This window comes from Sprattus sprattus (genome assembly GCF_963457725.1).
Source record: "Sprattus sprattus genome assembly, chromosome: 8".
Taxonomy (NCBI): Eukaryota; Metazoa; Chordata; class Actinopteri; order Clupeiformes; family Clupeidae; genus Sprattus; species Sprattus sprattus.
The window spans coordinates 2,009,981-2,023,324 of NC_137927.1; the positions used below are offsets into that span (position 1 = coordinate 2,009,981).

General features: G+C 42.8%; 1 protein-coding gene across 4 annotated transcripts in view; it reads right to left on the reverse strand.

The window, feature by feature from the left end:
• vps13c (vacuolar protein sorting 13 homolog C) overlaps nt 1–13,344 on the reverse strand; it is a 271,108-nt gene that overhangs the window by 121,113 nt on the left and 136,651 nt on the right. For all 4 annotated transcript variants that reach the window (XM_080843884.1, XM_080843883.1, XM_080843882.1 and 1 more), the window contains 6 exons: nt 12,278–12,337; nt 10,098–10,254; nt 9,886–10,005; nt 9,670–9,773; nt 9,401–9,568; nt 6,035–6,336 (listed from right to left, as the gene is read on the reverse strand). In XM_080843884.1, coding sequence (XP_080700010.1) covers nt 6,035–6,336; nt 9,401–9,568; nt 9,670–9,773; nt 9,886–10,005; nt 10,098–10,254; nt 12,278–12,337 — 911 coding nt within the window. The remainder of the gene's footprint in view (nt 1–6,034; nt 6,337–9,400; nt 9,569–9,669; nt 9,774–9,885; nt 10,006–10,097; nt 10,255–12,277; nt 12,338–13,344) is intronic.

Here is a 13,344-nt window from a genome sequence, read left to right on the forward strand (position 1 = left end):
ACACACACATACACACATTCACACATTCACACAAACACACATATACACATACACAGCCACACACATACACAAACACACAAACACACACACATACACACATTCACACAAACACAGCCACACACATACACAAACACACAAACACAGCCACACAAATACACACATACACACACACACACAACCACACACATACACAGCCACACAAATACAAGAAATTAGCTCATTCTAGTTTCTTCTGCCAGAAAATCAAATGGCTTTGTTAAGACAGATTGTACACAGAAAACCCACCATGGCTGGTTTCATGTATCATGGTATCATGTCCCATACTAAATATGGCCTCAACATCCGTAGGGACTCCATTCCACATACGGTCTTATCATGTAATTTCCCGTTACTGAATTTAGTGACACTATTTGTCTATGCGAATAATAATAGCATTTTGAGATTAATCTTTTATGCCAATGACATGATCATTTGCACAGTGGTGCTCTCTATTGATGAAGTGGCAAACAGTCTACAGGTTGCATTCCAAATGCTTGAGCTCTCATTGATTAAACTAAAAACTAGTCTTGAATTTAAGACAGATTAAATGTACGGTTTTCAAGTGCATTCAAAACACTGTACAATATTTGTCTTATGGAAACACATTCTGTAATAGGCTTAAATTCATTAATTAGGTTCACTATTATATTCCCTATCGCAGCTAGACTGCGATGTAACATATGGGAGATGACACTGTTATGGACCAATTGAAGCACTATCTATTCACACCAGAAGACCGAATTGCGACAAATCACAGTCCTGAGCCAGCCCCCTCAGGTACCCATAAATAGGGGGTGACTACGTCGCTCATCCTCTTAAGCTAAAGACCGTCAGTTTCTTCTACACGCTCAGCGTATCCTTTGTTCTTGTGTGCTTTTACTCTTTTCGAGTTGGTGAGTTGTCGGATTGAATTCCCTTACTAGCTCCGAGTGCTACAAGGATATTCAACGGTTTAAGCAAAGTTGCTGTCTAGCTGGTGGCCACACTCGTCCTCGACTTGCCGTCTCACTACTGCTTTAAACGTACTACGTTGATATAGCTCTTTGCTAATTTGTGTTTCATTTCAAATAAAGATGTCCAAGCCTTACCAGGACTGTGGTTATCCCCGCGACAAGGGGACTGTGTGCTCTGCCTGGGCAGGCGGCGTTGTCTGGGGAGATCCCTGCCGTCTGTGCGCTCTGTGCCGCCATGACGACGGCACGAGCCACGAGGCGCCTTTCTTTCTTTCTTTTCGCGGTGACTGCAGTGGCAGCTGAGCTGCTGACCGTGCTCGACGTCCAGTTCGAGGAGCTGGACGTCGACTTGGAGCGAGAGAGTCTGCTGGACGACTCGTTCGAGCACGTCTCGGACGAGGAGGACACAGACATGGTTCTGGGTGACGCGCCGCGGGCTACGCAGCCTGCGGTGCTCTCCCGGACCCTGGGCCACCAGCTACACGAGGTAGCGAGGAGGGCGGCAAGCCAGCTTGGTTTCCCCCTCCCTCCCCCACCCAGCGTGCGTACTGCATTGCTGGACGGGGAGTATTATGGTGGCCCACCCCCTCCAGCTCCCTCGGCGATCCCCTTCTTTGAGGAGGTTCACGAGGAGCTGGAAACCTCATGGGCTGCGCCCTGCTCAGGGCGCGCTCCGGTTCCGGGGTTCGCGGCGCACCTTCGATGTTTGGAACATTAACGTTACTTGAAGACATCTCTCAAGATCGAGTGATGACAAAATATACATGAATAAATACCCCATTCAAATCGGACAGCTTTTTGTCTGTATTTCCAAATATATTGCGTGCAAAATATGCATTTTAGATGTTTTTTTTTACAATATGAAAATTCTGTACACCAAGAGAAAAGTCAGTGAGCACTCGAGCTGGCGCTGAGCCGTATGTCAGCCGGCAACTACTAACTGCTATCTTATCTTCAAACAGAAAGTCACCAGGGCCGTGTCTAACGAATGGGCTGACCGGGCTGCAGCCCCGGGCCTCGCCACCAGGGGGGCCTCAGGTCGCCCGATGTCGAGTGAGTCAACGGCACCGCACCGCGCATAACATTAGAAACATTCAGAGTGAAACAAATTATAATGCACGACAATGTCCGGTCAAAGAAAGCACGAGAGTGGGGCCAAAAGACTGGTCCGTGGACTGTGACCTTCTAATCGCAAAAGCCCTCAAGTGCAAAGTAAGACTGAAGAAGATTAATTCACATTTCTAAACTTTGCTTTGGTTCGCACCACATCATTAAGACAGGGATAAACGCTTTTAATAACGCGCTTTCAAATACGATGATGCAGGTAACAAGCCAGGCTTCCCGGTTCCATTTAAATAGGCCTAATAAAACGTAAATTCTTTCAGCAATAGAAGATGTTTGAGTTCTTATCCTCACGCATATCGCTGCAGATTAGGCTAATTCATTGAAAATTATAGACAAATTATGTGCAAGCCAGTTAGACATAGCTAAGTGAAATGTTTTAGCTTAGCTATAGAATCTTCCATTTTCGCAGTCATGGTCAAATATTAGTGTAGAGGTTTTCACTGAGGTTTTTTGTCAGATCAGCAGGACTAAATAGGTTCTACACTCAGTCCAGTTTGTGAGGTATTGCGCAATCTGAGATGAAGCACAGCTCGTTGTTGCCTCATCGTCTTGCTGTCTCCTGTCTGTTTGAACAGGACATGCGCAAATTCAGCGATTTTGATTATAAAACTGCTCGAAATGATTGGAATCATGCAGAAAATACATTTATATCACAGACCAGTAGAAAATATTTATTTCCTTTGATCGTTATTTGTTTTTTTACTTTAATGATGACAGGTGAAGCTCTGCCTCCCCTGACCACACGTCGGTGCTCTTGCATAGAAACGTGGGCGCGGAGCCAAGCTGTTGCTTCACTAATAGGCATATGCTTAATCAATTCGTCATTTCATTCCCTGGCTATTTAGCCTTGTTTTTGCTTTTGAATGAATGGAAATATGTATACATTTGCATTATTGGTTTATTATTGTCTACAGTGTAGTCTACTACGTACATACATATATCCTTGGCTTTAAACTGATCATATTTATAGAGTGGTTCTGTGGACTTTAAAACACTGATGTGACAGTGCACCTGGTGTGGGTTTGTGTGCGTGTCACGATGTGCGTCGGGGCGATATAGGGGCCTCATCCTGGTAATTAGCCCCAGGCCTCAAAATGTCTTAATCCGGCCCTGAAAGTAACGTGTGCGCATCGGGGCAGAACTACGCCTTGCGCGATACAGAGAGCAGGAGAACAATTCTAAACGCGCGATCATCTAGTGACAAAAATTACATGCCGTCGTGCAAATAAGATAAATAACACAAAGCTATTTATTGTGTTTAATAAAAGAACAAGCTAAAGACCTGTTCAATAGGAAAGGTATCCTTAAATGACTTCCGTTGTGATCTGACGCTTTATAGAAAATTAAATTGAGCAAAGTTAACTTGACCTTCCAGGGGGGGCGGGGGGGGGGCTTTGGGGGGGCGGGGCGCCACCCTTATACAATGGTAGGGGACCGTAACCAGGTCATTGAGTTGGCAGTATTTTGCCCCCTCCTTTCGCATCAGCGGAGGAGGAGCGTTTGCATAAGCTCTGTCCGGTGCGCGCTCTGCGCACTTATGTGGAGCGCACCGGTACGTTCAGGCAGTCTGATCAGTTATTCGTGTGCTTTGGTGCAAACGCAAAAGGCAAACCTCTGGCAAAGTCGAGCCTCTCCCGTTGGCTGATGGAGGCTATCACTTTGTATTATAAAAGTTTATCGTTGGAGCCCCCGGAGAAGCTTCGTGCGCATTCTACTCGTGGGGGTCATCATCCTGGGCCCTGTTCAAGGGCATTTCAGTGGATGACATCTGCAAAGCTGCCAGCTGGAGCTCTCGCCACACCTTTATTAATTACTATATGTTGGATGTGGCAGAGGCTGGGTTCCTGCAGAGTTCATTGCAGGCAAGTGATCTGTGATCTTCTGAGGCCTGTGAATATGCTTAATTATGTGTTCATCTCCCTTTATGTGTTAAAGGCGGATGGCGCAGGGGTGTAAGTTTCATAAGCAAGGGATCGGTGATCCCGTTTCGCTTAAGTTGAATTCATACCCCATATAAGGCGCACTGCCGCCCACCACATGAACCTCTCTGAGGGCAAGGCGAATAGGTTGGCGTGTGCGTATGTATGTTGGCCGAGACTGTTGCACGCGTGAATGGACTCGGTCCCATATGTTACATCGCAGTCTAGCTGCAATAGGGAACATCTCGGTTACGTATGTAACCTCGGTTCCCTGAGCAGGGACCAGATGTAACATGCGTTGCGTGCACAGTGCGTGTTTTTCTGGTAGGCTCATTGCTCAGAGTCTTCAGAGGATGAGCAACGTAGTCACCCCCTATTTATGGGGGCGGGCTCAGGACGGTGATTCGTCGCAATTCGGCCTTCCGGCGTGAATAGATAGTGCTTCGATTGGTCCATAACAGTGTCATGTCTCATATGTTACATCTGGTCCCTGCTCAGGGAACCGTGGTTACATACGTAACCGAGATGTTTTAGGTCATTCCACTTATAAATCGCACTACCAGGTGGATTAGAGGTTACATTAGGTTACCAAATGTTGTGGAGATAAATGAGATTATATTATAGAATGATTTGGCACACCTTATGGCATGGACTTAAGAAGTGCTGGACAGCACATTATACTTCTTCCCAAAGATGAAGGCAACTGTGATCACACTAATAGCAAAGGGCGATAAACTAAATCATGTCACATGACAGATCTTCAACCATAATGCAAGTTTTCCCACAATGCTTGTTTAATCGTTGGCAATCACTGAAAATGCTCTCTCCCTTACCAAAGTGACACACAGGGGCGGCCCTAGCACATTAGGCGCTCTAGGCGAGCTTCACTCCTGGCGCCCCCTGCCCCCCTCCCCCGATTGCAACTTTCAAACGCTATTTTGCCTTGTAAGACTGCAATTATTTCACATAAACACAACGATCGCAGCAAATAGACTGTGTTACCGTCACACACCTGTATAAACTCAGTCCCAACACAGAACAACGACATGCAATAAGAACAGTAAGGAACAGGTACATCGTTAGTGCATTATCACACATAGAAAAGTATATGCGCCCGCCGCACGGCATTATGGGGCGACTCTGCCGGCATGTTAGTCAGTATTATCATTATTTGTTAAATTTAGCTTTGTGGCGAAATGTATTTCCTCGCTTCAATGTCGTTAAAAGAATACGTTACTTTGCGCATAGGCCTATGTGATATTGTTGGAAGAAGTTTGATTTGTAATTAGTTGCAACAGACGAGGACCTGTCGAGCGGCTGTTCCCATAAATCCATGTACATGTTCTCATTCACAATAATGTTTGATAACCCCCTGAAGAAGTTGTATTAATGTTTTCCCACGTGTTGTTTATCTGCTCATTATACACTGTTTCTCCAAAATCAGTTTGATCTATGAAATACTGTGTTCATCATTAGTGTTTTCATGATAACATATTGTAGCAACCCTTAATGTGTATTGTACATCATAAGTGGACTTCCCTGCACCTTGCGGGGTTGTAATATCGTTACTTTCACCTGTCTTTCCGACGGTAAAGAGATATATCGATGAGTTCTGTGATCCGGACCGTCTAGTCATGCACGCCGTTGGGGTTAAGCCTCTTCAGAGGATACACACACATTCGCACCAAATGTCTCGCTATGCTAGCATGATCTAACAACACCAATGAAGAACATAGCTCTCCGTTTTCGAGTTTTGTCTCATTTTACCCTAAAGTTAGATTTATTTTATTATGTCAAAATATTGGTTGGAGATGTAGAAGGAGCGCCAACTTTTGCGTCCGGGAAAAAAAAAAAAATTGTGTTTTTTTTTTCTTTTTCGGGCGCATTATTAGGCGCTCCCCCTCTAGATGGCGCTCTAGGCGGCCGCCTAACCCGCCTGTAGGAAAGGCCGCCCCTGGTGACACATGAGACAAAAACTGCACACAACGCCGCTCATACCTGGAGAGCTTGAGCTGTGTGAGGTTGACATTCATGTGCTCGATCACAACTGGTAGGGGCCCCTCCACAGGGAGCAAGCTGAAGATGTTCTCTACAGTGATGAGGCCCAGGTCAACCAGTAGCGCATTAGGAGATGTTGAGGACTGAGGGATAATGATGACGGGGGCTTTTAGTTTGACGTCCAAAGACAGACGGACACTTTTCTGGGCGAGATCCCTCACACTGCTGGCAGCCCTCTCTGCTGCCTGAGTCGTGGCAGCACTCAGAGCCTCTTTGGCCGTGTGGAAGTGATTGGAGAAGTTCTGCATGGAGAGAGAGAAGAAGAAAATAAATGATTGGAGAAGTTCTGCATGGAGAGAGAGCAGAAGAAAAGAAGTGATTACAGAAGTTCTGCATGGAGAGAGAGAAGAAGAAAATAAGTGATTGGAGACGTTCTGCATGGAGAGAAAGAAGAAAATAAGTGATTGGAGAAGATCTGCATGGAGAGAGAGAAGATGAAAATAAGTGATTGGAGAAGATCTGCATGAAGAGAGAGAAGATGAAAAGAAGTGATTGGAGAAGATCTGCATGGAGCGAGAGAAGATGAAAAGAAGTGATTGGAGAAGATCTGCATGGAGCGAGAGAAGAAGAATAGAAGCTGTATGAGAAGTTCTGCATGAAGAGAGAGAAGAAGAAAATAAGTTTTCAGTTGTCCATCAGAATCAGAATCAGAATCAGGTTTTATTGGCCAAGTAAGTTTGCAAAAACAAGGAATTTGACTTTGTAAACTGGTTCTCAATGTGCTTACACAAAGTAGTGAGAAAAGTAGTGAGAGGGGGAGGTACTTCCTAAGCTGGCGCAGGAAGTACATCCTCTGCTGGGCCTTCTTGATGATGGTGTCAATCAATCAATGCCATCACCACATTTGGATGGTAAAGTGGTGCAAAGCTTCAGATTGTGTTTCAAGAAAAGTTTTGATTGGTTGTCAGGGGTCTTTGTAGCACGTGATATACAGCCGCGGAAAAAATTAAGAGACCACTTCAAAATGATCAGTTTCTCTGGTTTTACTATTTATTGGTATGTGTTAAAGTAAAATGTACATTTTTGTTTTATTCTATAACCTACTGGCAACATTCCTACCAAATTTCAAATACAAATATTGTCATTTAGATCATTTATTTGCAGAAAATTGACAATTGGTCAAAATAGCAAAAAAGATGCAGTGTCTTCAGATCTCGAATAATGCAAAGAAAACAAGCTCATATTCATTTTTAAACTACACAATACTAATGCTTTAACTTAGGAAGAGTTCAGAAATCAATATTTGGTGGAATAACCTTGATTTAAAATCACAACAACTTTCATGTGTCTTGGCATGCTCTCCACCAGTCTTTCACATTGCCGTTGGGTGACTTTATGCTACTCCTGGCGCAAGAATTCAAGCAGCTCGGCTTCTTTTCATGGCTTGTGACCATCCACCTTCCTCTTAATCACATTTCAGAGGTTTTTTTATGGGATTTAGGTCTCGAAATTGGGCTGGCCATGACAGGGTCCTGATCTGGTGGTACTCCATCCACACCTTTACTGGCCTGGCTGTGTGGCATGGAGCATTGCCCTGCTGGAAAAAACACTTCTCAGAGTTGGGGAACATTGTCAGAGCAAAAGGAAGCAAGTTTTTCTTCCGGGACAACGTTGTACTTTGCCTGGCTGAGGTTTGTAAAAGACCATAAAGATTGAACCAAAGCGGACTGGAGGTTCTTCTAAGTTCGTCTTGTCTGATGAGTCCAATTTTCAGCTTTGCCCAACACATGGTCGTCTGATGGTTAGACGGAGACCTGGAGAGGCCTACAAGCCACAGAGTCTTGCGCCTACTGTGAAATTAGACTCATCAGAGAAGACGATCTTAGAAGAACCTCCAGTCCGCTTTGGTTCAATCCTTATGGTCTTTTACAAACCTCAGCCAGGCAAAGTACAACGTTGTCCCGGAAGAAAAACTTGCTTCCTTTTGCTCTGACAATGTTCCCCAACTCTGAGAAGTGTTTTTTCCAGCAGGGCAATGCTCCATGCCACACAGCCAGGCCAGTAAAGGTATGGATGGAGTACCACCAGATTAGGACCCTCTCATGGCCAGCCCAATTTCGAGACCTGAATCCCATAAAAAACCTCTGAAATGTGATTAAGAGGAAGATGGATGGTCACAAGCCATGAAAAGAAGCCGAGCTGCTTGAATTCTTGCGCCAGGAGTAGCATAAAGTCACCCAACGGCAATGTGAAAGACTGGTGGAGAGCATGCCAAGACACATGAAAGTTGTGATTTTAAATCAAGGTTATTCCACCAAATATTGATTTCTGAACTCTTCCTAAGTTAAAGCATTAGTATTGTGTAGTTTAAAAATGAATATGAGCTTGTTTTCTTTGCATTAATCGAGACCGAAGACACTGCATCTTTTTTGCTATTTTGACCAATTGTCATTTTTCTGCAAATAAATGCTCTAAATGACAATATTTTTATTTGAAATTTGGTAGGAATGTTGCCAGTAGTTTATAGAATGACACAAAATTGAACATTTAACTCAAACACATACCAATAAATAGTAAAACCAGAAAAACTGATAATTTTGAAGTGGTCTCTTAATTTTTTCCGCGGCTGTATATTTAAAGAAGAAGCTGGAATTGTAGTGGAATGGAAAGAGAGCAGCCATGCACATCCCTCACTTCAGCCTTCATCAATCATGCTTCTTCACACACACAGACACGTCAGCCATCATCAATCATGCTTCTTCACACACACAGACACTTCAGCCATCATCAATCATGCTTCTTCATACTCACAGACACTTCAGCCATCATCAATCATGCTTCTTCATACTCACAGACACATTTTAACCATCATCAATCATGCTTCTTCATACACACAGACACTTCAGCCATCATCAATCATGCTTCTTCATACTCACAGACACATTTTAACCATCATCAATCATGCTTCTTCATACACACAGACACTTCAGCCATCATCAATCATGCTTCTTCATACTCACAGACACATTTTAACCATCATCAATCATGCTTCTTCATATTCACAGACACGTCAGCCATCATCAATCATGCTTCTTCATACACACAGAAACGTCCCCTAGGACACATGACTGTTATGTAGATAATTTTCCTGATAAGTGTTCTAATGATTTGAATCTTAACTTGCAGCTTTTCTTATTTCTCACCCCTTAAACACTGACACAGATGTTTTTTATAGCTGATGAAAGGATAAGAATGATGAGAATGATGCCTTATATCACACCCTGAATTCCCATTACTGATTTGCAAACTACTTATTTCTCAACTTACAACACAAACATAAACATATATATAGAGAGAGAGACCTACCAGCAGTGACATGACAAATTTGTGTAGGTAGATGACCTGGATGCAGCCCACACACAGGTTGACACATCCATCCATCTTGCTCATGTCTGCGTATCCAGAACCTTCTGTAGCCTTAGGAGTCAAGCTCATGCTGAGATTGAAAACCTCTCCGCCAGCGATGGAAACAGCCTTTGGGAGAAACTCACATCATTCAATGTGCACAGTGGGGGGAAATACTAAGATAAGCAGCAAAAAACTAAACTGAGATAAATGTTAGAGCTGTAGTTTGCCTTGGTGTGTATAGTGTGAGGATCCACATTCTCTATGATGAAATCTCTGAGGCTGGTGGAGACATGCATGTCAGACTGCTGCTTCAACAGTAAGCCTTGCAGACCTGATATCACACAAAAACAAAACCCATGTATGCAATCATAAACATCATCAACTGTCTTTCACAATGTATGTATGATGGAATTGCAGTGTTTGAGTATATGAGTGTGATTTACCCTGGATCTTGACATCAGCTATACTGCAGCTCAGGTCACATAACAGCACATTGAATGCCTCAAGCTTCATCAAGATCTTCAGATCAATCACACCACCTTCACCAGGAGACTCTGGAACCTCTGCACATACACAGAAAACAAAGGCCGTTTTTACAGAGAGAAAGAACATCATTATATTCCCACATGTGACTGTTCATGAGTACTTTTCTTACCAACTCTGTTGGCATGTGCGCTTGAACCTGTGGGTTTGGTCTCTATGTCTGCAGTGACTGTGTTTGAAGGTGAAGGGGTGACCACAGTGGAGAAGAAGTTCATCACAGAGAGAAGAGCCTCAGTGTGCAGCTTCACATCCAGAGAGGAGAACAAGATCTGGAAGCATGAGCAGCCGGATAATCAGACACATTGACATGAAGCCCAACATTAGGGATGCACCGATACCACTTTTTTACAAACCGATACGAGTACGAGTATTTTTATTTGTGTACTTGCCGATACCGAGTACCGATACCGATACTTCCTAGATTTGGTTTCCATGAAAGATTTTATTTTATCCTCTGCAGATAATGTCAAGCCTATAGTACAACATTAACAGAAGGCTATCCCAAGCCAAAAATAAACAGAGCTGAGTTTCAACAACAAAAAAAAGAGTCAATATCATCATATTAGACAAAATGTAAATATAACTAGATAAAGGCAGTTCAATTTGATGCATAGTTAACAACACAGTCTGCTTAACAAAAAGTGAACAGAACTATTCCTGGATAAGCACATGAGCACAGTTCAGTTACAAAAGGATCAAAAGAGTCTCCGGCTCAAGTACACAAACAATCACCTATGTGGCACTATACGTCTGTCTCTCTTCCTCCCCTTCTCTCTCTCTATGTCTGTGTGCGTGCGCGTTTTTTTCTTTTGCAAGACGTCAGTAAAGATTGGTTGCTTTGGTCTCTTGCACCACTGGCATGAGTGAACTTTGTGTGCTTAGCACTATGGTGTGTCTTCAGATGTTTAATCAAATTGCTTGTGTCAAAGGAAGTACTTTCCTTTCCGCCCCTCGACACCGTAGCAGTGTCTTACTCCTGTCTTCATCATTTATCTTAAAATGAGCCCAAATCGCCGTTAAGGCAGCACAACGGAATTGCTAATAGCTAGCGGTAAGCTAACGGCTAAATTTAGCGAAATCTGTTGACATACTGTATACCTACTTTGACACTATGTCAAACTTTCCTAACACAGTCAAACATCAAGCAAGTGCAACACACGACAAAACAAGACCGCAAATAAGATACTTACTAGTAGGGCAGAGAGTGGTAGGTCAGGTAGGACAACAAATCACATTTTGTGTCCGCATAGCGCGACCAGTTGGATGTAGTGAAATACTGTTAAAGGTGCATTAAGGATTAATAGCTATTCGCTAAAGGTATGCTAGCAGCTAAAACTAACGAAATCTCTTGAAATGTGCTGACTTTGACATTATGACAAACTAATTACTCAACGACTGTCCTTACACAGTCAAACATCAATCATGTGCAACACAAGACTAAGCAAGACGGCAAATAAGCTACTTACTAGATCGGCAGATGGTAATCAAAGTCAGGTCGGCGGGCATCGGCAGGCAAAACTACAGTTATATGCCTATCGACCCTGCTATGCCATTGGCACGGACGCAATTTTCCATATTAAAAGTCATTGTAGCGCCCCAATTTTTTTTAAGCTGTTATTTTAAGGTTAAACTGCTTATCCTAACCCTAATCCTGAAGCATAATTGTTGCATATTGTGCCTTTAAGTGTTATCGGCAGTGTTGGTGAAGTTCACTTTCTACATGAACTAGTTCAGTTCATAGTTCACCATTTTTAAAATGAACTAGTTCATTTCAAAGTTCATAATTCAAAATGTTTAACTTAGTTCACAGCTACAAAAAAAATAACTAGTTCAGCTCTTTATTTCAATATGTTGCCAGCTATATTTTTTTCTAAAAATCTCTATCCGTCTGCAATACCGCTCTCGGTCTCTATGCAACTTCGGCGCTCTCACACCTGCCAGGCATAGACAGTAGAGAAGAAAGCACACGCGTTCAGACGCAACACTGGGTATCGGTTTTTGGTATCGGTAATTCAAAACGAGTATGAGTAATTTGATACTGGTATCGGTGCATCCCTACTCAACATGTACACAATGGACAGATTTTAAGACAGAATGAACAGACAAAATGACAGAAATTCAAATATGTTACAATAATTGTGACAATTTATACCATGCCTTTCATTTTCTCTCTTTCTATGCTTGGTGCTTTACTGGTATGTAATGAGATGACACAGGTTGATCTCCGACATCTACACTGTAAACATTAATTTGTGGTCTGGCAATATTACGTTGCAACTTAGTCTGACTTACACTTAAGACTTGTTCAGTGTTCTTATAGGTAGTTGTGAAGTTTGGCCCATTCTTGTCAGCCTGTGAAAGTTCAAGACAACATTAATGACAAACAAAATAAGAGATCTTCTACCAGTGCTGTGTTAGGAATGCTGGCTTGGCCATAGCTGGGGCCACAGATGGATGGCATGTTTAGGATCTGCATCCCTATGTACACATTAGGAGTGGATCAAAAACTATGCTTTGACCAATTGTTTTAATCTTTATGACTATCCTATAAATAAAGTGAAGCAATCAGACTCTTTGATTAGGGAAACCTATTCTAAGTTAATCGATTATGCCTGCACAGATCATGACCATGCATGGTGTCTCATACTAGTCTACCTTTAGCATATTGTATTAACCATGTCTTATTATGTTCAGCAGCCAAGGTTCAATATCATATATCAGAGAGAGAGAGAGAGAGAGAGAGAGAGAGAGAGAGAGAGAGAGAGAGAGAGAGAGAGAGCGAGAGAGAAAGAAAGAGAGAGAGGAGGACGATGAAGAGAAGACGATAAATGGTTCTAAAAATTGTAGTCTGCAATTTGGAGAAGGCTTGTTGATCTCTGTGCACCCTGAGCACCATGTTCAATGGCTGGAATGGTGTAAGGCTCTGTCCAAGCCACTTTATTTCCCATTTACAGACGCAGGACTTTTAATAGAGAATTTGTAGGTTTGTGGTCTTACTGTATCAAAGCGTTGCTGAGATATGATCTCACTTCCTGTTCAATGGCATTGCGATAGCATGCCTAAATGTGTGTGATTTGTGATTGGATAGTTTCGATATGCTACAATATGCCATAACGTGGTATTGCATTGACTTAGTACCTGTACTGTGCACAATTACAATGGAATAAAATGTATTGTAATCTGGTCCATTTAATTTGTTCCCCTTATTTAACCTATATTTTACATACATTACCTTGGCATACTGCACTTTGAGAAGCTCTGTTCCATCCATACATTACCTTGGCATACTGCACTTTTAGAAGCTCTGTTCCACACATTACCTTGGCATGCTGCACTTTGAGAAGCCCTGATCCTCATAC